Source organism: Echinococcus granulosus (assembly GCF_000524195.1).
Source record: "Echinococcus granulosus chromosome Unknown EG_S00024, whole genome shotgun sequence".
NCBI lineage: Eukaryota > Metazoa > Platyhelminthes > Cestoda > Cyclophyllidea > Taeniidae > Echinococcus > Echinococcus granulosus.
The window spans coordinates 96,386-116,873 of NW_020170404.1; the positions used below are offsets into that span (position 1 = coordinate 96,386).

The 20,488-nt window shown below is 42.4% G+C and overlaps 2 protein-coding genes across 2 annotated transcripts in view; one reads left to right on the forward strand and one right to left on the reverse strand. All coding sequences in view use genetic code 11, as the record gives it.

Moving 5' to 3' along the window:
- Window positions 1–2,719: 2,719 nt before the first annotated feature.
- EGR_04046 (hypothetical protein) lies at window positions 2,720–17,799 on the forward strand (the record flags this gene model as incomplete). The annotated part of the gene is made up of 15 exons (XM_024493295.1): window positions 2,720–2,752; window positions 3,212–3,497; window positions 3,595–3,648; window positions 5,585–5,661; window positions 7,862–8,107; window positions 8,808–9,221; window positions 10,070–10,189; window positions 10,278–10,359; window positions 11,429–11,618; window positions 12,380–12,735; window positions 13,557–13,795; window positions 14,413–14,637; window positions 16,289–16,452; window positions 16,529–16,790; window positions 17,335–17,799. The coding sequence occupies 15 exons, from the start codon at window positions 2,720–2,722 to the stop codon at window positions 17,797–17,799; spliced, it is 3,213 nt and encodes a 1,070-aa protein (XP_024352209.1).
- A 263-nt stretch (window positions 17,800–18,062) lies between these two features.
- EGR_04047 (Pre-mRNA-processing factor) overlaps window positions 18,063–20,488 on the reverse strand; it is a gene marked incomplete at both ends in the record, with an annotated part of 3,900 nt that continues 1,474 nt past the window's right edge. Inside the window, 3 exons of the mRNA XM_024493296.1 lie at window positions 18,063–18,344; window positions 18,414–18,658; window positions 19,144–19,489. Of these exons, the coding sequence (XP_024352210.1) occupies window positions 18,063–18,344; window positions 18,414–18,658; window positions 19,144–19,489 (873 nt within the window). The remainder of the gene's footprint in view (window positions 18,345–18,413; window positions 18,659–19,143; window positions 19,490–20,488) is intronic.

Consider the following 20,488-nt stretch of genomic DNA (forward strand, 5'->3'; position numbering starts at 1 on the left):
CGAGGTTTCGCATGGAATACCGTGTGCTATTTAGTGCGTCCACCGACCATGTTTAGCTGGTCCTAATGGGTATAAATATCCCATCCAACATATTGCATTGGACGGATACTATACTACTGATTTGAGTAATATCAACTTTCGACAGTTCGTCTAGTGTCGCATAGCAGATCACGATGATTCGCCTTTTTAACCGCAAGGGCTTACACTACCAGCTTCTCCTTAGCTTCTCCCTCCGTTAATAAGGTTAACGCCAGACCGGCATGTCTCGTGACCTCGGGGAAAACTCAGACAAAGCAACATAATATAACGATGTCCATAAGCTGGAGGTAGTGGCTGTCCCGCTTGTTTGTAAATATTTCATTTCACTTCGTTAGCTTCTTCTTCATCTTCCATTTTCGAAAGCGTAATTAAGTGGGATGTAAATAACCTTGTGAGTATCTTAAATACGGAAATGTGAGCGTTGTTAAGACTCTATGAGAAAACCAACAATTGGACTTATTCAAGTCGGATCGAATTGTCCAAGATGCAGTCATAAAGTCTTCAAAGCGAAGAAACGGTTGGTCTTATTCATGCTCCTTCAAGGGGGGTGATCCTGTCGGCTGTTCTTTCCGCATAGTTTTTTTATTCCGAGGAATCCAATAAGTTGATAAGGGTGGTGACTGCTGTGGCCAAATTTTTAGCAAAAGGTAGCTTCATTTTTGGACGGAAGACTTATATGAAATGGAGGTTAATTCGCAATTCTTAGCAAGGTTAATTCTCTCTTTTCCAAGAACATGGAAAGTGGGAAAGGGGTAAAAACGCGAGCTCACTTAGAGCCAGCGCAGAATGAGCGCGACTAAGATAACGATCAGCTCGAGAGGTTTCAGCGTTTAAGCCAATTCTTGAAGTGGCTGTGTATTATAGAAAACGGATTATCTACGCATGAATGGGGCATTATGAGAAAGATCTAGTGAGGAGACCTTGGCGACTAGTTGGCTTCTTACGAATGGGCGTACGTTCATTTCCATGCCGACGTGGGATCACTGCAGCTATCCCTGATTTTGTGTGTCCCTTTATCAATACGCTAGCACTGCAGCGCTGCAGCGCTGCAAGACTTCCCTGAGGTCCAAAGGAGACATGATACTTGGACCGAATATGCGCTATCGACGTGCAGAAGGGATTAGGACTACTGACATGTTCCGGATGCCGGTTCACGCAACGGAACCTCCAAATGGCCTATTGACAGACGCGAGAGTTAAAAAAAAAAACAGTTAACTTATTAGAGACTATTCTTAAACAAAAACGCTCCCAAAGACGTAAAAAAGGTGCAATGGAACTTTGTTGTCTGTAAACTTGATGGGAAATTTAATAATAGGAAAAATTTTGCAGAAATTACAACTATATTGCAATTACCGAGAAGTTCGACAAATACGGACTTTGGTAATTCTTTTACCTTAAAAATGTAAAATAAGTGTGGATTTTGAAATGCTCACAGATTAGGACTCTAACTAGCCTGTAGACTCAAATCCAAAAATGGCCTTCAGAGGAGGGGGTGAGATCAGGAGAAACCCATTGTATGCATTACTTTTAGGGGAAACAGAAATTTTACGCCACTTATTATTCACAAAGACACTGGTATTTGTGGCTCTGAGGTTCTATGTATGCGTGACGGTATGGAAATTCTTCGCAGAATTGTATTTTATAACTGCTATTAGTTCGGGCTTACGTACAACAGAGTGGGAATGTAAAAGAAAATGTACGTGTGTGATGCAGACAGATTGACTTCTCACATAAATTTAACACATATACAAAATAAGGTATGCATTATGTTCCAGTCAGTATGTGGTGGGTTGATGTCTGGCTGTGCGTGCTCTTCAGCCCCCACGGGTTGTACACTCATTATGCACTGTTACCTTCGGACAGGCTAACACCCTCCCAGCTCTACTATAAGTTAATAATATGCAATAGCAATGGCACGACCTTGGATTATCATGACTTTAGGGGAGACTTGGGGTGTTACATTGGTGGCCGAGGCAGGCGAGGCCGACCCAAAAGGACAGCTATCCTAATTTTTGAGGGTAATTGGTGCGTATATGCGAACCTGCAAGGACTTCTAACGGAAAGTTAGAAAAGTTTAGTAAGCACCATTCCTGATTTACGGGTGGTTTTTGAGGTACCGACTACGCGGTGGTAACTGACACAAATGCGCGACGATAAGCATTGAAAGGAATGACTCTTAGAAGAAGAGAGCGAAGGTTGTATCTTCATCCTTTGATATGTCTCTGGACCATAAAAATAGTCTCATAGTACTTCACCACATTATTAAAGCATATTTTTTCATACTGCTATAGCCTTATACGACTTGGGAGAAGCCTTAGGACCCTAGAATTACCACCAAGGGCCGCATTAAAAACATCAGCACAAACTATATAATTCGACCAAATTTTAGTAGATTTCAGAGTTAGTAACTCTTCCAACGTTATAAATCCTACTAATAGGATTTTTAATACCATACTATACTACCATACTATACCATACCATACATTTAACTTCTTGGAAAATTACCTGCATTGTCAAAGAGATCCCGTAAATTTTGCGATTGGGGAAATCTTACAATTCCTTGGATAGAAGTCCTTAAAGGTTTTGCACCTATTTAATTAAAATACCCTTTCATGAATTTCGTTTCAATTCGTTATTATAGATTGTGAGTGCCAGGCGTGCGCACTACGGAAAATGAAAGATGAATGATTCTGTCTGTCGCTGTGTGGAGTCGGTGAGTCGGTCAGATGTTACTTACGCAGCCTAGCAGGAATGTGATGAATTTTCTATTCCCAACAAAATTCTCTTGTCTGGAAGTTTCGAACGCCTCTCTAAGCAGTGCAAAAGTGCCTTGAGAAAGTTGACTGAAGTGTCTGAAGTAAGATTCTTGTTAACATGTGATGCTTAGAATGATGAGAAGAAACAGGACAAGAATGCCCTGAACTTTATGCCTTTTGCGAAGACGACTTTCGATTTTCAAAGTGAAGCGCATCAATTACTAAGCTGGTTGAAGTTAGCTGCAAAGACTATTCAAAGTAAACCTTTTGATTGTCGAAGTGTTCAGTCGCTGTTGATGTATAAGGTACATGTTTCAAATAATACTTATATCATAAATATTGTTCATGATTGAATGGGGCTGTCTACTATCCATAACGTCATTCTACTTTACAGTATTTGTGCTCTGAAATTTTAGGCATACATTGGTGTTTTTGCTTCACTGGAGTCAAGTTATCGTCATGTGCATTTATTTACGGAAAAATTGTTACTTTTTGCGCGTCCTGTCTCGTTGTCTGTGACGTTACCATTTCTGGGCGAAACCACTCCGAAATCTGCATTTTCTAATTCACCTTTCTCCCCTCGCACTGTGCTAGCAAAAGACTATGGCCAACTTCTGAAACAGGTGGATATTTTCTGGGTTAAGGTTGGGTCACAGCTCCATTCCTTCGGTGAAAATATTGATGAACCGGTTGTTTTATCAAGTGAGTTGATATTTCCCCTTTAAGTTGACAGCAAGAAATTTTGAAACTGGTTGTTCCCATATTTCGGTATTTGCGCTTTCATTACTTTGTTTTGTAGCTCTGCAAAATGAGATCTCAGTACTCTCTGGGTTGATTGCTGAGGTAAATGAAAGTAAGTCTTGTTTATTTGTGTGAAAATCATGATAAGTACCTCATTATTTACTAAGTAATTTCATAGTGTCCATTTGAATTTGTCGCACGCTTTCGTCGCGGTTTGCGTGTGAAGCGCACTTTTTCCATAAAGTGTTAAGGGTTAACGACTTATCTTGGTTTTGAGTTTCTTCTCACTCCTCGATCCTCACCATGTTTTATTTCTGCTAGTTCCCATTCTTTAGAATGTCGTTTTAGCTGAATCGTTGTTTGGAATATTAAGCTCACCATTTATTACTTCGCTTTGTTGAAAGTGTCTTTTTAAATATCACAAATATTACTTTAGCGTCTAAGCTATCATGACATCCTGACATCATAATAAGTCGACAAGACGACCCTATTGATTTGTATGTTAGTCATTAACTTATCAACCCAGTTTACCATATAAATCCACATTATAATTTAATATAATCTAATATTGGCGTCCCCAGATGATATAGCCGATACCTGGTTGTCTTTGGAATTATAAAAACAAATTTTAAACTAAAAATTATATTTTCCTCACGCACCATATTGGCACAATTTAGAGCCTTGGAATGATATTCTCAGACAAGACCAACACTTTTGATATTGATTAGTTACTTTGAAATCGAAACATGTCTAAATGCGCAACAACAGGCCCAGATTGTGCGGTTATTGGATTGCAGTTGCAATTTTTATTTAGAGACGTTTATCTAGAATTTTTTGAAAACTTACACTACTCCATGTAAAACTGCTTGGTTATCAGTTTGGTGCGTTTGTGATACTCACACTGAGGCGTAAATATTTGCGCATTGAATTATTCATATTTTGTGATTTTTTTCCCCAATTGGGCAAGTCGACGCAGTCAGGCCAGTCGATTTAAGTGAGATCTAAATGTAATTTGGGTTCACGTTGCAGTGAAGCTTCTAGACATTTACTACTACTCATTGTTATTAAACTCATGAGAGCAGAGGTATCTAACGCCTTTAATGTTTTGTTTAGATATATTTAATTGAGATTGCGTTCCAAGTAATTTGTTGTCATGACGATAGGAAATTGGGCATCCACGGTGATACCACACAATTGGTCAGTGTACGTATCGCCTCAAATATGCATATTAGTTTTGCTTAACGATGCATAACACTGGTGATTTCCGAGGAAACGTATTGTTGTCTTGGTGTCTAGATAGCTCTCCTTTCTCCTTCAGCTTCACCCTAATTTTGGTAGTTTGATGTCTAGTGTCATACTTCTTACTAAAGGCTGTAAGAAGATTGTAATTTTTCCATTTTAACCCTTATTTTGTCTTTTCGTTGTATTAATTCCTATCACATTAGGTTGTGTGTGTTTCCTCTTATTCTACCTCGCTGGTTGACTTATCAAAAATTCTTGTCTTGATTGTTTATTATTTAAATGCTCAAGTATTGAGTTGTCGCTTATCCTACTGCACATTATATTACTCATTGTTGTCAGTTGAGATCGATAACTTTTTTGTGTGCTTGTATCATTCTTAATAATTTATGTGTCTGCAATTTGCATAGGGGTTTCGTGACTGTCGGTTTGTGGCTATAAATGTAATAATTCAATTCGGCATCGGTTTAGCACAATGAAATGCGATTAAGTGCTTTTAATTAATGAGGCACTTGCATCCGTGTCTCTGTTGTGTTTCCTCAATATCATCTTTCTTTCGTGCGCCAAGCTTAGGCATTTACTTACGATTACCATCTACCGTATTCCTTCTTCCCAGAAAAGTACCTCACAGATCATTGCGTATTTACCCCACCAGTTCGCAGCATAATGTGCATTTATTCGATATACACTCTCAAGACATTTAAGATCAAAAAGCTTAGTCATTTAGGGCAATCCTTATTTGCTACCAATTTCATTGCACACCTGGTTGGTCTGGATGTTACTTGCTGTTTTGATTATCCTTTTTCTAGAAACTGACAATATATATCACCTTACGAGGCAGAGCTTTGCAGGGTCGATTGACAAGGTAGCCTACAAAGCGCTGAAGGTGAGCATCGGGTTTTTTTTTAAATTTGCATGTTCACTTTGATTCACCTGTAACAATCCCAGCGGCTGTGTTTGTTCATACACGACGTCTGCAAACAGTGCTTTGACTCTCAATAATGTACTGCTTTCTTCATTCCTTCCAAGTGGCTACACAATATGTTTCCTTCATTCTCGTTTTTGGCTTGATGTTGAACTTGCTATCTTGTGCAAAGCACAAGGATTACTATGCTATGTCTTGCTGCTTCGGCTTTCAATTCTTTAAAGCTCAATCCTACCTTCTTATTCAGACCTTGCTAAATTTAGTCCTGATTGATGCTTCTGGTTGTGCTGATCTCAGACACGATTCCTCGGTGCACTGGTCTATCCTCACGACTCAGTGTACTTTAGTTTTCGTGTCCCATAAATGAAGGCATGACTTGCCTCTTCCACAGGAAGGTTGGTGTGATGAGTCATTGAGTTGTACATTGCTTATTTTTTGTCTTGCCCCAGGCTACGGTTGGATTCGCTTCCCTTTCCAGACACCAAGCTCACGAATATTCTGCATTTACTTTTTTAAGGGGAGAGTGTGCAGCATTTTCACATTTAATTTTCTCGCGGTAAATTGCGTCAACTAAGATTCGTTTGAATGAACCCATAATTTTCACCTTTTCTGGTTATTCGTGATTAGCACACTTCGTCTCACCCATTTTGGGGCACAATTTACTCGAGGATCAATGATCGTTCTGTTTAGTAATGATTCAAGTGTCTTTTATCACGTTGCCTATATGGTAAACTGCGGATTTTCTGACTATGCAAAGGGCGTTTATTCTGTAAACTATTTCCTTGTTTAGATTTCCTATACTCTGAAAGTTAGTGACTTCTAAAACTATTTTTTTTGTTTGGAATATTTACCGAATTGCAAAGCTATTTTTGCCGTCTTAGTTACCCTTTTGTGCTGCATTCTAAAAATAAGTGTGAAGAAAACGAATCTGTGGGATTATTTGGGATATTTTTCAGTGCAGTGTTGGGTCGAGCAACCACCAGATCCGAATGACGTGTTTGAAGAGTGTTATTTTTATTTCAGTGGTGTATACACAAGTCCTGCTTAACTAAAAATTTCCGATCGAGGAACGATGACATTTCCCTTTGATGATAGCACTTCAGATCTAAACATTTCACTGCTCCCGGAAGGAAATTAGGCTAACCTTCTTCCAGCATCTAGCCCTCTCATGATGACCTCGTTTAATCACTAGGGTCGAATCAAGGCTGCTGATTCATTCTCCCTTACGGTTTCAGTACCGATCCTCTTTGCCCTAAATCCCCTCCTTTGGCCTAGTCTTGGTGACCTTCCATGCATGTAGCCTTTAGTTTCAAGTTTACGTAACCTAAACGCTTAAACTTACGGACTTTTATTTGAAAGATTGTATGATCGACTTACATTTCGCTAAGTTGAAAGGCTACTCCATTTTGTCCTACGTATGGACAGCACACTTGCTTTATTTCGAAGGCATTTAGCCCTCAGTTACTCCACCCCTTGACTTTTAACATTTTGCACCTTAGCAAACTAACTACGAGTCTGACAGTGTAAATTTGTGCATATTTGCAATGGTTTCTTGTGTTTTAGTTTCAGGGTTAATGTGAATTATTTCCTGCGGCAGCTGGTCAACCTCGACTTTTTCATGCCTTAGCGAAATCGCTCATATAGTTAATCGCTCCACCCATAATTAGGTGACTTATGTGGCTCTTAATTTGCGTTCTTTAAGTAAAGGGTTGGCGCAAATTGTCAGACAAAAGTTTGCAGACAAATGTGCGATGTTTTAGTGCTGTAGGTTTAGAATGTATGACGTGCATTTATCACATGTAAAGCGGCAGTGCTGTATCAGGAGCGAATTGTTTGTCTCAAATACCGTTTTGTGGGGGCGTCATTGTTTTCTGCTAACTTGCTTTTTGTGTACCACATTCTGAAGTTGTTAACATAGTTTCTTTTGTGGGTATGTTGTTTTAGCCAAAAGTGCCTCATTTGCCATCCCCTGTATTCAAGAGTAAACAAAGGGCACCATAGGGGTCTATCACAAGAGTTTTGTTTTTGTTAGTTTTTGTGTCATATTCCGCCACTCAGTTTGGGTGTGTTCTCCTATTTTCAAAGAGCTATCGTGGTTATCTTTCTTTTCTACTCCGGGTGAATTTCATGAGAAAATAGTGTTCTTATTTATCTCCTGTAGATTGAGCATTTGAAGCTGAAAAAAATTTCCCGACGTCTATACAATGTTCAGGAGTTGATGAGTCACTTGGAAGGCCGGATGGCGGAAAAACCCTGGTTCGACCTCTCCTCTGGGAGGGCTGACATCGTGGCGTCTTCTGTAGGCATGGTATCTGATCTAATTGGCGGTGTTCACGAGGTCTGGCTGAAACAGCTGGAACTGCGGGAGATTTCCAAACTAACCTTTACCAAACATGACCCTAATCAGGTGCGCCTTTGATTAAAATATGGACACTGCTGATTTGTTTTGATAAATTACAAGATGATAGGGATAAATTCAGGAATTTTAGCGAAAGTGTAATGCTGCACAAGCCTAAACCTGCATTTTTATTCAAAATGTGGCAGCGAATAAATCTTTGACCTAACCTTTATGCGCTAGTGGTAGCTTAGCTGTATGCGATGCCTTTTTATTTCCATGCATACATAAATTTTATGGGATGTAAACTCAAGAAAGTTGTTTTGATTTTTGAGGTTTGAAGCAACATTCTACTTTTCATAGGTGCAGTTCTTTTCACTTTGTATTTTGCGTGAAGTAAAATTAGGTGTATTGGCGCTTCCAAAACAAAGTTTTATTGTGTAACCGACCAAACAACAGGGATGGTTCGGGATGATGGTAATCTGTTTACTTACGGTGATAATAATGTATCGTATTAATTATTTGGAAAGCTGACTGTCAATCTTGATGCTTAAATTAGACCAGATATGGGGAGGAAGTGAGTTGAAACTAAGGTGAATACTGACGGTGTGAATCAAAACCTGTTATGAAAACGGATTTTTCTGCATTAGGCATGAGTAGTAGTAAGGCTTGAGAGGTTGGAAGTAAGTCACTAAGGTATGGAGCTTAATGAGCAACCACATCAATGCCTTTCTGATGCGTATGAGAGTAATTGATTCATTTGGCGTTTTAGCCATTGTCAGTGGAGTTCAGTCCTCCAAAGCCCAATTCTAATTCGCTCTCCCTGTCCATCTCCTCCAACGTGGTTCCGCACGCCGGTAGTAGCGTTAGCGGACTGTGTTGCTGGCGGCAGCGTCTGCGAACCTCAAAGTCAGATTCATGTCTTCAATGCATGCAATGGCTGAGGCATCCCGAAAGAGGCTACCACCACTGCAGCCACTTCACAGTGAGTGGAGAGTCGGGTTTTGTCAGCGACTCGGATAATGCTTGGCGTCAACGTCACTGTTACCAACGCCTCCACAAACCGTCTGTTTGTCTCGTTGAACAACGCATTCGACATCACTTTCGTTCTCTCTCTTTCCCTCTTCCCATCAATTTATTACGATGCCTTCTCATCTCGCAGCCTTCTGAATCCTCCAAAGGTAATGTACGCACTAGCTCTAGCGCAAATTTAGCTTTATATTTGAAGTGAATTTGCCGCTAGTGTGGAATCCCCGGACCATATCAGTTGTATGTGCTTGTGTATGGCTCTTCTCTTGTGGCGAAACAAGGTGTTCTAGTGGTACTCTATTTGAGGTTATTAATGTGATATTTGGATTGACAATCTATGAGGCAAACAGCATGATTGGAACCAACGAAGTAAGGTCGACCAGCCCCTTCAAACACTAGTTTATGCGTACAATTTACCACCTTTGTTACGCTGGCAGACCTTCCATCTCGGTCTGTGAGTGTGGTTTTACGGAATAATTTGTCCTTGAATACCCTAATGAAGTACCGTAGATAATTTTAATAGTACTCCATGGCTTAAGTCTGGCAGACGGGTGTTTTTGTGAAATGACTGCAGTTTTATCGATATTTACACAGCTTTGGTTGGTGGTGGACAATGTTTTGGTGAGGTCTGTCACGATATGCTGTCCATGGCATAGCATGGGTAACGTGCGGTCTTATGCGCACGTGCGATCGGTGATAAAACTTTTCACTTTAGTACCACAAGTATTTTGGCTTTAAATGAGTACTGTTTTTGTTGTATCATTATCTGTGGAACATTTATTGCCCTTTTTTATTTAGTGCATCCTTTTTCCATTGTATCCGAAGTTGTATCTCTAATCCGTAAGACACGTTCACTGCCTGACTATATTGCCTCTTTTATGCCCCTGGGATTGTGTTCTAAGGATCCATAGTCATTTGCTACCTTTTTGCCTCGGATGTTGCTAGTACTTTTAACTGGTCGAATGCTATGGGAAATGTGCATAATTCACTTATTCCCACACACAGAGCGTTCCTTCCAACTGTGGAGCCAGGCGCTTATATGAGCAGCAGGCCGAACACGCGCATCGAACCCTGTCTTTTCCCAAATGTGGCGTGCACGAGAAATATCCATTGATTCATCTATCTGTGTGTGTGTGTGTGTATGTGTGTGATTACTACGAATGTGCGTGTGGCGAACGCGTGGTCCTGGATACAGCCTTTCCGCCTTTGCTAGGCTCTTCAGCTTGCTTACGAGTGTTATGCGCCATTCTCCGAGTGTCTTGTCAATAGTTATTTCGCCAAGGCAGGAGGTAGCGGTGAATTCGACTGAAGGTTGAAATCGGTTTTGGAAATCACACAAATGCGTTTGACAGTTTGATCAATCGTTTTTCCATCATCATTGCCAGGTTTATGTCCTTGACACAGCTATGCTGTGCTAGGTTCATTAGAGCAATAATTTAACTCTGCATTTGTGGAATTATAAACATAAGCTAGAATTAAGGGTAAAACGGTTTCACTATGCCATTTCAAATGTTCAAGCTTTGTGATACCAGTGTGCATGCAGAATGTATCAACTTATGATTTCGTCCTCCAGTGGAGGCTTTTTAAAGGAAGACAAAAAGTAACGGTTTCCTAGTCGTCTACTGCATGTCCCGTTCAGTGCGGCACTTTTTTTGTGTTTAGAAAACCCATCTTGGTGAAAGGCAGACGAACAGAGTAAGTATGGGACTATTTAGGAGTCACAATTTCTCTTATCGTCTTCTGATCCGTTTACACCACTTGCAGTCCACGTAGGCACACTTCATATTATTACACGATTCCCAAGCCTCCACCATAACGATTAGTATCCCACTGCTATTTTTCTGCAGGCTGACAAATTTAAAAGTTGATTTTTGTTTGCTAGCGGTGTATGTGGAAACAGCACCTAGCACACTGTCAAGGCAAAAAACAGACAGTGGATACTGCGTTCAAAGTTCACACATCTATTTCACTAAATGCATTCAAGGTAGTTGGAAAAAAAGGGAGTTTTTTTGTTGAAACGTGGGTAAGTGACTAACAATCGGTGCAGTTTGGCAATTGACTTATTGATAAAATTATTTTTGTGGCAGTTTCACATTACAAGCCAGCTTAGCCACCACACACTTAATCATTAAATTACTGTTGTGGTCATGTTCGAGTGCGTAATAGCCTGTCCCATTTATCGCTTTTTCCCATTACTGTAAGGGAGGTTAAATTAGTTACGACACCCTCCCTGCTGTGAATGTTGGTGGGAGTCAGGCGTTACCCACGAAGGTGAGACATGCAGTGACTTTCTTTGAAACCCTTCATATGGCTACTGGTTAAACCTTTCATTGTCTACAATCCTTCATGCTGTTGGCCTTTTAGACGAATCAAGCACAAGCAATCAAGTGAGTTCTTTCGAGGAGTGCACTCCAATCAAGGCTAAACAGTGCCACCATGCCTCGGAGAACCCAGCATTTATCTTCCCACATCATTCCCCTTTAAATTCAGGGATGTCACATTCCCTGATTGCTGTCAGTCCAATCCACTCCTCGACTTGGAAGTATTCTCAAGAGTAGGTTTTTCGGATTTATCGACTGAGCGATCGTTCCTTGTTTTAGGAGTCGAGTTGCTTTTACTTCCCAATCTATACCAATGACATTGAGTCTACGATATAATATCGAAAATTATGCACACAATGACTTATTGTTACTCTTTAAAAACGTTGTGTGTAGATATTTACAAACCAAGGTTACTGCGACATTCATACACGCATAAAGAATTCACCTTGTTTGTCAGTCACGTCGAACTGCATTTATTATTATTTGCAGGACATGGCATTTTGTGGACGGATAAAGAGGACCTGTTGATATGTTTAAGTATGCTTCCATGCCCGTGCATGTTTCGTACTGTCACCTTTAAGGTTATCTATATTTCGGGTAGACCCTAAAACTGAAGGTCAGAGTGACTATATGCATTTGTGCTTGCGTTCGTGAACAACGTGTTAGAAACTTAGTCTAGCAAGGCAGATTCTTACGTATTCGTCCACTTGAAGCAATGTTTTACTTCGTGGGCGAGCTAAGAGCAATGGCGTCAATTAATTAGACACCACCTGCAAGCAGTCCTGAAACGCAAGTAGCCCTTTTACCCTTGCAAACTTCTGGATCGAATGTGTGTTTTCATCCTTGGCTTTGTAAAACCGCGTTGTGTTGAGGCCCCGGTTTCATTGTACTAATTAAAGGAAGTGGTAATTTAAGTGCTTCCTAAATACATCCGTATCTCATGCCATTTGTGTCAAGTCACGCGTCACTCCAACAATGTGTTCTTTTCATGTAGTTGTGACTTAGCGGCGGACGAAAGACCGGGAGCACCGGGTGGCTCAGTTCTTGACAAAACACGATGTCAATCCTCGCTGCAGGCCTGCGACTCCACCTTTTCGATACTCTCCTCTACCAACGTCGACGAGGATGACAACGATAACGATGTGGAAAATGTTGCTGTTGGAGTGGCGTTGGCGGGAGCGGAGGAGGAGGACTCTGCCCTCATCACTTCACCCACTTCTTACTCCTTTCCTCATGATAGTGACAATGAGGTCGATGAAAAGGAGGATGACGATCTCTTTGCACATCTCTACCTTGGGAACGAATATAAGGGACGGCGCTGCTTGTCTAGGAGTCTTCCCAGTCTCTTGGGTTAGTTTTTCCTAAGTAACCAAATCCCATAGTTGGTGTTACGGTGAACTCGTGTTTTAGCTATAAGGCTCTAGAATCTAATGGTGGAACCAAATCCTGTGGATTAAAGCTGCTGGGATTCATACAGGCAATAATACTAAAAAGTGGACAACAGTGTAAATGGGAGAACCGTTTCGCTGGAAAATTTGCTTAAGTTTAGGACTCATTTAAATGCATTTGTTAGTAAAGAAAAACAAACTAGACTATTTCCACGATGATGCTAACTCCACGTAAGAATAAAGCTACTCAATATCTTGTCCTATTTAGGTAACCTCCACGGTGCTCACTGAAAGTTGAATTGCGTGTTACCAAAAGCCGACGTTATTTTTCATTTTGTTCTCATTGTGCATCTCCATGGTTTCGTTTTTTAATGCGGAATTTCCTTTGTTACGTTCTAACCGGAATATCCACTCAACTGAACTTTCAAGTTTACTTAAGGAAACACTTTGTGTCTATTGGTGTGGCACTCAAGGATGTTAAGTTTAGCTTGGTATTTTCGTTGCCACAGATAAAGTTATTCTGCCCAAGAACTAAAATATTCGTTTATTCTCAGACTAAGACCATGATCCTACAATCATTTGAATGTTTCAAACTTAACCAGTCTGCGATGCAATTCAGTGCAATTATTTGACATAAACCGGTAAAGAAACGTAGGTGGCACCGGTAGGACTTGCGCCAGTGGCCATATGTGTTGGAACGCAAACAGAATCCTCTAAAATGGTTGAACAACGATTTGTTTACGCCTGAGGCTTATCGCCTTCTGTTTTGCATGCATTCACCAGACACGCGACCTGTGGGGTGGAGCATATTACGGTCATTTGAGGGGTCCTTTGGGGAACAGCAACAAGGCGGTGACACCACAGAGGAGGCTTATGTGCCCATCATCATGCTCAGTGAAGAGGCTGAGGACGAGGTGGAGGGAGGAGACACCACACTCGGTGTTGAATCGCATTTAGAAGTGGGTGCCGGAGACGCTCTCAGTCGCCTCGCCTGGTCCCCGCTTAGTTGCCGCTCCGAGGATGTGAGTTCATACCACCGCTATCACTCGCATATTTGAGTTGTCGCTTAGTTATTTGCTGTCATTCGATGGCGATTAGGTTCTGTTGTAAATTTGTTCGTTTCCCAGCACCGAGGAGTGCTTAGCCTCGCCGATCAGGCATCAAGCCGCGCTCAGAAGCCGGTGTTAAGTCAGTTTCTGAGTGACTTCTTGCAAAAGTAGTCTCTTTCTTGGGAAGATAATATAGGCGGTTATTGACTTCAGCAGGAACTTTACCAATCTTTTTACCGTCTGGAGGGAGTTTAGGGGTCTTATAACGCCACAGTTGAAAAGTGCCACTAACTTTTTAGTCTTCTGTGGAACCTTTTTTGATTAAATAAGGATTTATGTGATCCTGCTCGAAAACCAGAGAGTGGAATTGGATTTGAACGGGTCTTGTAAACAACGATCTTGTGCACAGCCTAGTCCACCTTAGAGTTGATACAAACACTGTAAACCTAAAAATGTTAGCTATGAGATGATTTTGGACAAAATTCAAGTCCGGCTGTCTTAACTAGTGAATGATGTGAAGAGGAAAAAGGTGAAGCAGAACAGCTGGATGATGCCGAGTCTTGTTTCAACTTTGGTTCATTTGCCTTAAGTTGGCCAGTCTGGCCGCTGCACTGCGACTGTCACCGGCAGACTCGGAGAAGCTTTCGAAAGTGTTGCGTGATGGCTCTGAGGTGGCAAGTTGGTTGTCGAGTCTCGAGACGTCTCTCTACGTGCCTACCAAAGCCTCTGATATCTTATCCTCCTCCGACCTGCTCTGCCGCCTCCGTCCTGAGCTTAGTCGGGTAGAGTTGGACAAGCACCTCAGCGAACTCCAGGTGAGTGCTTGATCTAATAATGTATGCAATGGCGTTTTCACCCCTTCTTTCCCCCATCACTCTCTGAACGCAAAGTATCTTTGTCTTCGGAACTGGCTTTGTAGTCATCTACCTTTAACTAAAAAACGATGATCGAAACCTGATACAAGGTCGTAGGGTGTCAGGTTTAGCGAATGCGTGGAACTTTTTAAGGGTTTTATAAAGATGGAAAGAGATTTTCTGAAGGTTTCCAAACTTTACTTGACTCTTTAAAGCAAATTTATCGCATTGATTATAGACTACTAGGCATCAAAAGCATGGGTCTGTGGGCTAGTGGTTATGGTCATCTATCAGACACCCATCTGCCACATAGTTAATTGAACTTAGAACTGTTACAAGTCCGTCTCCTCAAATTTTATCTGTTTTAACGCTACGCTTTCGGATATCTTCATTAAGTTGTTGTAGTGATAGTGGACTGTATCCGTTACACCAGCATAATTATAGACGGCTCTAAAAAAAGTCTTATTCCCACATTTGGCACACGCAGAGATACGCTTTTACTCTCACCACGCCCTTATACCCACGCCACGTTCCCTCTATGCTTTTTACGGTAATCTTTACTTAGAAGTGACATCTCGTTGCCAAGTCGTAAATGCAACTGCTTTTTTTCATGGAGAAACAGGCATATGGCATAACCAACCATCGTGCACCCCACTTTCGCTGTTTCCAAAGCAATATGAAGTTGTTTGAGGAAATAATCTCATGCTGCCATCTTAGTGTGGAGCGTGCAACTGCTCATTCGTCGTTACTTCCATATCATTTTCTACTAACAGGTGGATTTCCTCACTTATTTGCTGGTTTTAAAAACCACTGTGTCGCAGTACCCGAGACCTCAATGAAGGCGTTATAGGATGGAGGAGCCTGAATAAAACAATATTGTGAATGTAGGAAGTAGTGAATTGTTAATAGAAATGGTATTACCGAAAGCTGGGGAGACCGGGTCCGCGTAGCTAGATGTACGACTAGGGCAGATATTCTTCTGTCAACACGTTGCATTCAGTGGAGTTTGGCTCACAATGCTGGTAGGTTATGCGAATACTTTCCCAAGAGTCTCAGGGTAAGCACCGACTTTCCCGTTGGTGGATGCATTGTGAATTTCCTCGTCACGACGGATGGTAAATTCGTGTACCACCATCATCAACGTCAGTGACTAACCTTTGTGATTGGCTGCCACGTTTAATGGACTAAATCCAGTCATCCACGGTACAAAAAATTTCCCAAAAGGTGGACAAAGACGGTGACAGGGCTGGTTGAGTTTTAGGTTTAAGAAAGTTAGTGGACCTGCATTAAAAACATTAACCTTAATGTATTACCAGATCTAATGTTTTCAAGATAGGTTCCAAAGTAATCGTTAGAAATGTGGATTGCACAGTTCGGGCACTCGAAATAAACTTAACGCCTTTTTGTGTCACTTTTGATTTGTTAGACATGCAGACAGGCGAGCATATCGCGGATGTGTGTGGGTACCTTTCTTAAAGAGAAGGCTACGTGAATTTGAAATTCTGGTGAATTGACAGCACATAAATAATCCATGTTTATCTACACGAGTCACCTGGGTAACGAAAAGTACTGCGAACATCACAGTACCAGTTTACTATTTACTTTGCTTCAGTATTACTCCGGACGGTTGGAACGCTGGCATCAGGAGGTGAACACGTTGATTAAGAGGCACAAGGCACGTCTCCTAAAACTCGAACCCCAGGCCAATAAACTGCTGGCATCCGACCACGGCTTCCTCACCCTCTTTCCGAGCTGGCTTGACATGATCGCTTCCAGGTTCGTTATCATGTCCTTTCATGCCTATGTTGTATTTACAAGTAATATTAATTTCTTTACCCCTCCCCTTTCGCAGGCGTACGGAGGTAGAACGAGAGTTACAGTCGCAGGTGCATCTGCTAGACTACATAAATTGTGTCACCTCTGATACCAAGAAAAAGCTACAGGAGATTGAAAATCAGGCTGAGCCGGCTATATCTGAAGCCCAGTGCGTTGTGAAACAATTGGGAGGCTCAAACACCCCATCAATTGGTGTCTTCACTGACTGTTACCAATCAAGTAGATCGTATTTTCGAAGAGGCGCGCCGAATATCCCTGCACTGACCGAAAGACTCCAGGTAGTTTTTCCCCTAATCTGTTTATCACTTTTATGACTGCTTGAAGCAGACCTGGCAAATCCGACAAACAAGTCATCTCGCTGTCGCGCCGGTTCTTTCAGGTACATTTGAAAGCGTAGGCGTAGCAATAAAGGTTTGCTTAATGCCAAATCACGTGCTACTTAGAACACATTTTTGGTGACTTCGCCTCGAGATCAATTAAAATGGCGACATCTACAAACGAATCATGTATTGTTGTGCTGATTTGAAAAATGACTATTCTAGATTGATTTACTCCTGGAGCAGAGGTAAGAGTGTGGAGACAATACGGCAAGTTTTTTTCAGCGCCTCTTATTCTAGGAGACATTGAAATACGAAATTAATTAGGAAACTGGTAACATGGGTGATGCAGACATCGTGGATACTGGCAAGGCTCGCATAGTAATGACTGCAAAACAGGTGTTTCGCCATTGTATCGCAATTTTGGTCAACCGCAATCGTCATGCTAGGAAAGAGGTATTAGTAGCTTGCGCTGTCATGTGTTTAATCAAATTGCTGTCTGCAGGATCTGCTGGAGCGTGCTTCCGAGTTGGATCCCTGTAGCAGCCTCCTCCGTCAACCGTCGATTGAGGCGCTTTCCGACAATCAGATCCTTCGAGCTCGTCTGAGATCCTCGTTGGCTAGCCTACACAATCTCTCCTCTCTATCTCCCTCCATCTGCTTTGCACCACAACACCAACAAACTAGCAATCGTCGCACCAATGTTTCGCCCCCTCGACACTCTTCACTGAGGTGGGACCCACGGAAGGTTCGCTACGTGGCGTTACTCTTCACTATCGTGTCACTTTTCTGCTACACACTTCTCCAGCTCGGTTGGTACAGCACCGAAGAGGCAAAACACTGGTGCAACCGCGACTGCTTTGTCTGCTTTGCCTCGGTGTGGTCGCGCTCCCTTTGCATTACTATCCCTCCCCTCTCCTACTCAACCGTCTCTTCCTCTCCCTGCTGCTTTTACCCACCTCCAACGTAATGCGTGTTCGCTCGTACTCCCAGATGTTTATCCTCCCTACTGTATGTTCACCTTTGCTATATTCCACGGATACATTTTGTCTGATTCATCGCTTGTACGCTCATTGGGTTTAAATGGGAATAAGCACGAAATGAGCGGTGGACCTTTATTAAAGTTGACAACGACGCAACATTATATCCAAAGTCCCGAGATTGGAGATCAACCGGGCAAGAAATGCACTTTACGCACGATGAAGGCAGGAGAAGAAAGCGGCCAGAGTGCGCCTAGGTCTCCATGGCGGAGTCGCCGTCACCTGCCTCCCCTGGTCCGGTGCCATAAATCTTGACGCTGCGGTCAAGACTGCACGAGATGACTGATTTGGCGTTGGGACCGAATCGAACACCAGTGGCCGGAGAGGTGTGCGCTGTGAACGTCACCAGCTCATCCCACTGCTTGCAGAGGTAGACACGAACGTCGCTGCCAGCAACTGCAAGATAGCATCCCGACTGGTCGAACTCAAGGTCATTGATCTCGTAGACCGAATTTGCTCGCTCCAATTCCGGAGTCTAGAGAATAAAGAAGCGAAATCAGACACGAGTCGTGTAAGTTTGGGGAGAGAGAAGTGCAAAACCAACGAGAGTTCTAAAGTTCTTCAGTTTGCGCAGATCCCACAGCTTGATCTGGCCATCGGCACCGCCGGTGGCGAGATAGTAGCCGTTTTCAGAGAAGGAGACGGCGGTGAGTGGCTGGTTAGCACCCATGCCGTGGGTGAAGTTGGCTGCGTTACGACGTTCTCGAATGTCCCAAATTTTCACCTCACCGTCTACCGTTCCAGTAGCCAAAATCTGGCCGTCCGGGTGGAACTGGGCACAGGTCAAACCTGGCGGGGTGGGTGTAAAAGGCAAAGACAGTTAATCAGTCGGACAGAGGACTCACATACGCAACCTTGCAGCTTGCGCTTATTGTGGTCAGTGAGCAGGAGCACAGTTTCCACCGAATTTAAAGGTTAAAACTGCTCTGGGGTGTGCAGTTTATCTTAAAGAAAGGCCGATACATGATTTGCCGGATGCATAAAATCACGAGCCTTAACGCGCGAACGAACGTGCCAACCAATGTGCAGTCAGAAGTAAAGCTGAAATGCCACCTAGGCTGACTCACCGCGCATTTTTTTTTCAGTTATTTGATTTCATCTCGAAGCTAGGTGTTGCTGTATACACAAATTTTGGCTACACACATGGCGAATTGTAGAAAAAGTGATGACCAAAACGCTAGTATCTAAAGCCATGCAACTAGAAATTTGCGGAATCGGACTGGGATTTGGGTGGTAGTCTAAGAATCACCACTCGTCGCCGAACAGATACAGACCTTGAAGCGAGCCGCCTTTCTCCACAGTGACCCTGACGAGGACCTGTCCGCGCCGCAGATCGCTGAGAGCCCACTGACCGTCGGCGGAGGAGGAGAGGAGGTAGTCACCGATGGCGTGGAGTGAGAGACCGGTAACGGGACCGGCGTGAGCGCGGATTACGGAGGCGCATTGCGCCTGTTCCACCCCCCAGACCCGCACAGTGCAGTCCGGCGAGGCGGTGAAGGCCAGCTGCTCACTGTGGTGGTACACCACTCGCGTCACCTTCTTCGTATGTCCACGCAGAATTGACACCACCTTGGGATGAAAATACAGGATTGTCGATAAGAGACAATTCGAGACGGTAAGCTAAACAATAACAGGAAGTTGTGCCGTGTTAGCCAACTCTAGATTCATTAGTAGCTGGGCAAAGACTGAGTTAAGAAAACATGCGACCATTCGAAAATGAAAGATACACTGAAGGAAATCTTCAGTGTGGTGAAATATTTGCAAAATCAGCTAATCTTTAGATCGACAAGAAGCTTGCCATAAAAGGGAAACACTTGGCTTAGCACTTAGGAGACTAGTGGCCTTAATATGTCAAAGGTGAAAACAAGAGACTCGAAATGCCTACTTTTTAGTAAAATACTAGTAAACGTGTTGCTTTGGGATTATTTGAGGAATTCACAGGCTTGGAACGTTTGTTCGTATTCAAAAATCCGAATGCCTCCAGAACGACAATGACAGCACGAGTAACAGATGTGGCGCAAAAAATTGGACTTGGCTCAATTCGAGCGGAAGAGAAATATTCGCAAATCAGACAATTTGAGATTCCATAGTCCAAGAGGAAGTAATGCACAAATATACGCGTTCAAGTGGTCAAATGATTAGAGCGAAATTGGGCACAAGTGAGGAAAGCTTTCAAAAAAGCAGACACTTAAAACAACTTCAAGGTTTCGGATGATAAATTGACACTTTTTCGACAAAACAATTACCAACGTGACGCAGTAGGGTGACAAGAGATTCACATAGTTGAACCGACTTCTGCTCGTAATGTCTATGACAGATTAAATCAACGATCCTAAGCATCTGAGACAGTTCCCCAGTCACTCGATTCGAGGGAGCCGTTAATCCCCAAGAGAAATTAAACGGCGAGTCAAAAAGCTTGAAGTCAGAAGAAAAAACCGACATCGAACTATGAAACCAAGGCATTAAAATGATTGGATAGCTAGTCAACCTAATTGTAATGATCAACCTACCACCTTACCTCTTTTTTGAACCATTCTTTCATAAAATCCTGATTTAATTTCATTGCTGTGGTTCTAGAATCATGTCGACTTCAGAAACTGAGTTTAAGCATATTCCTAA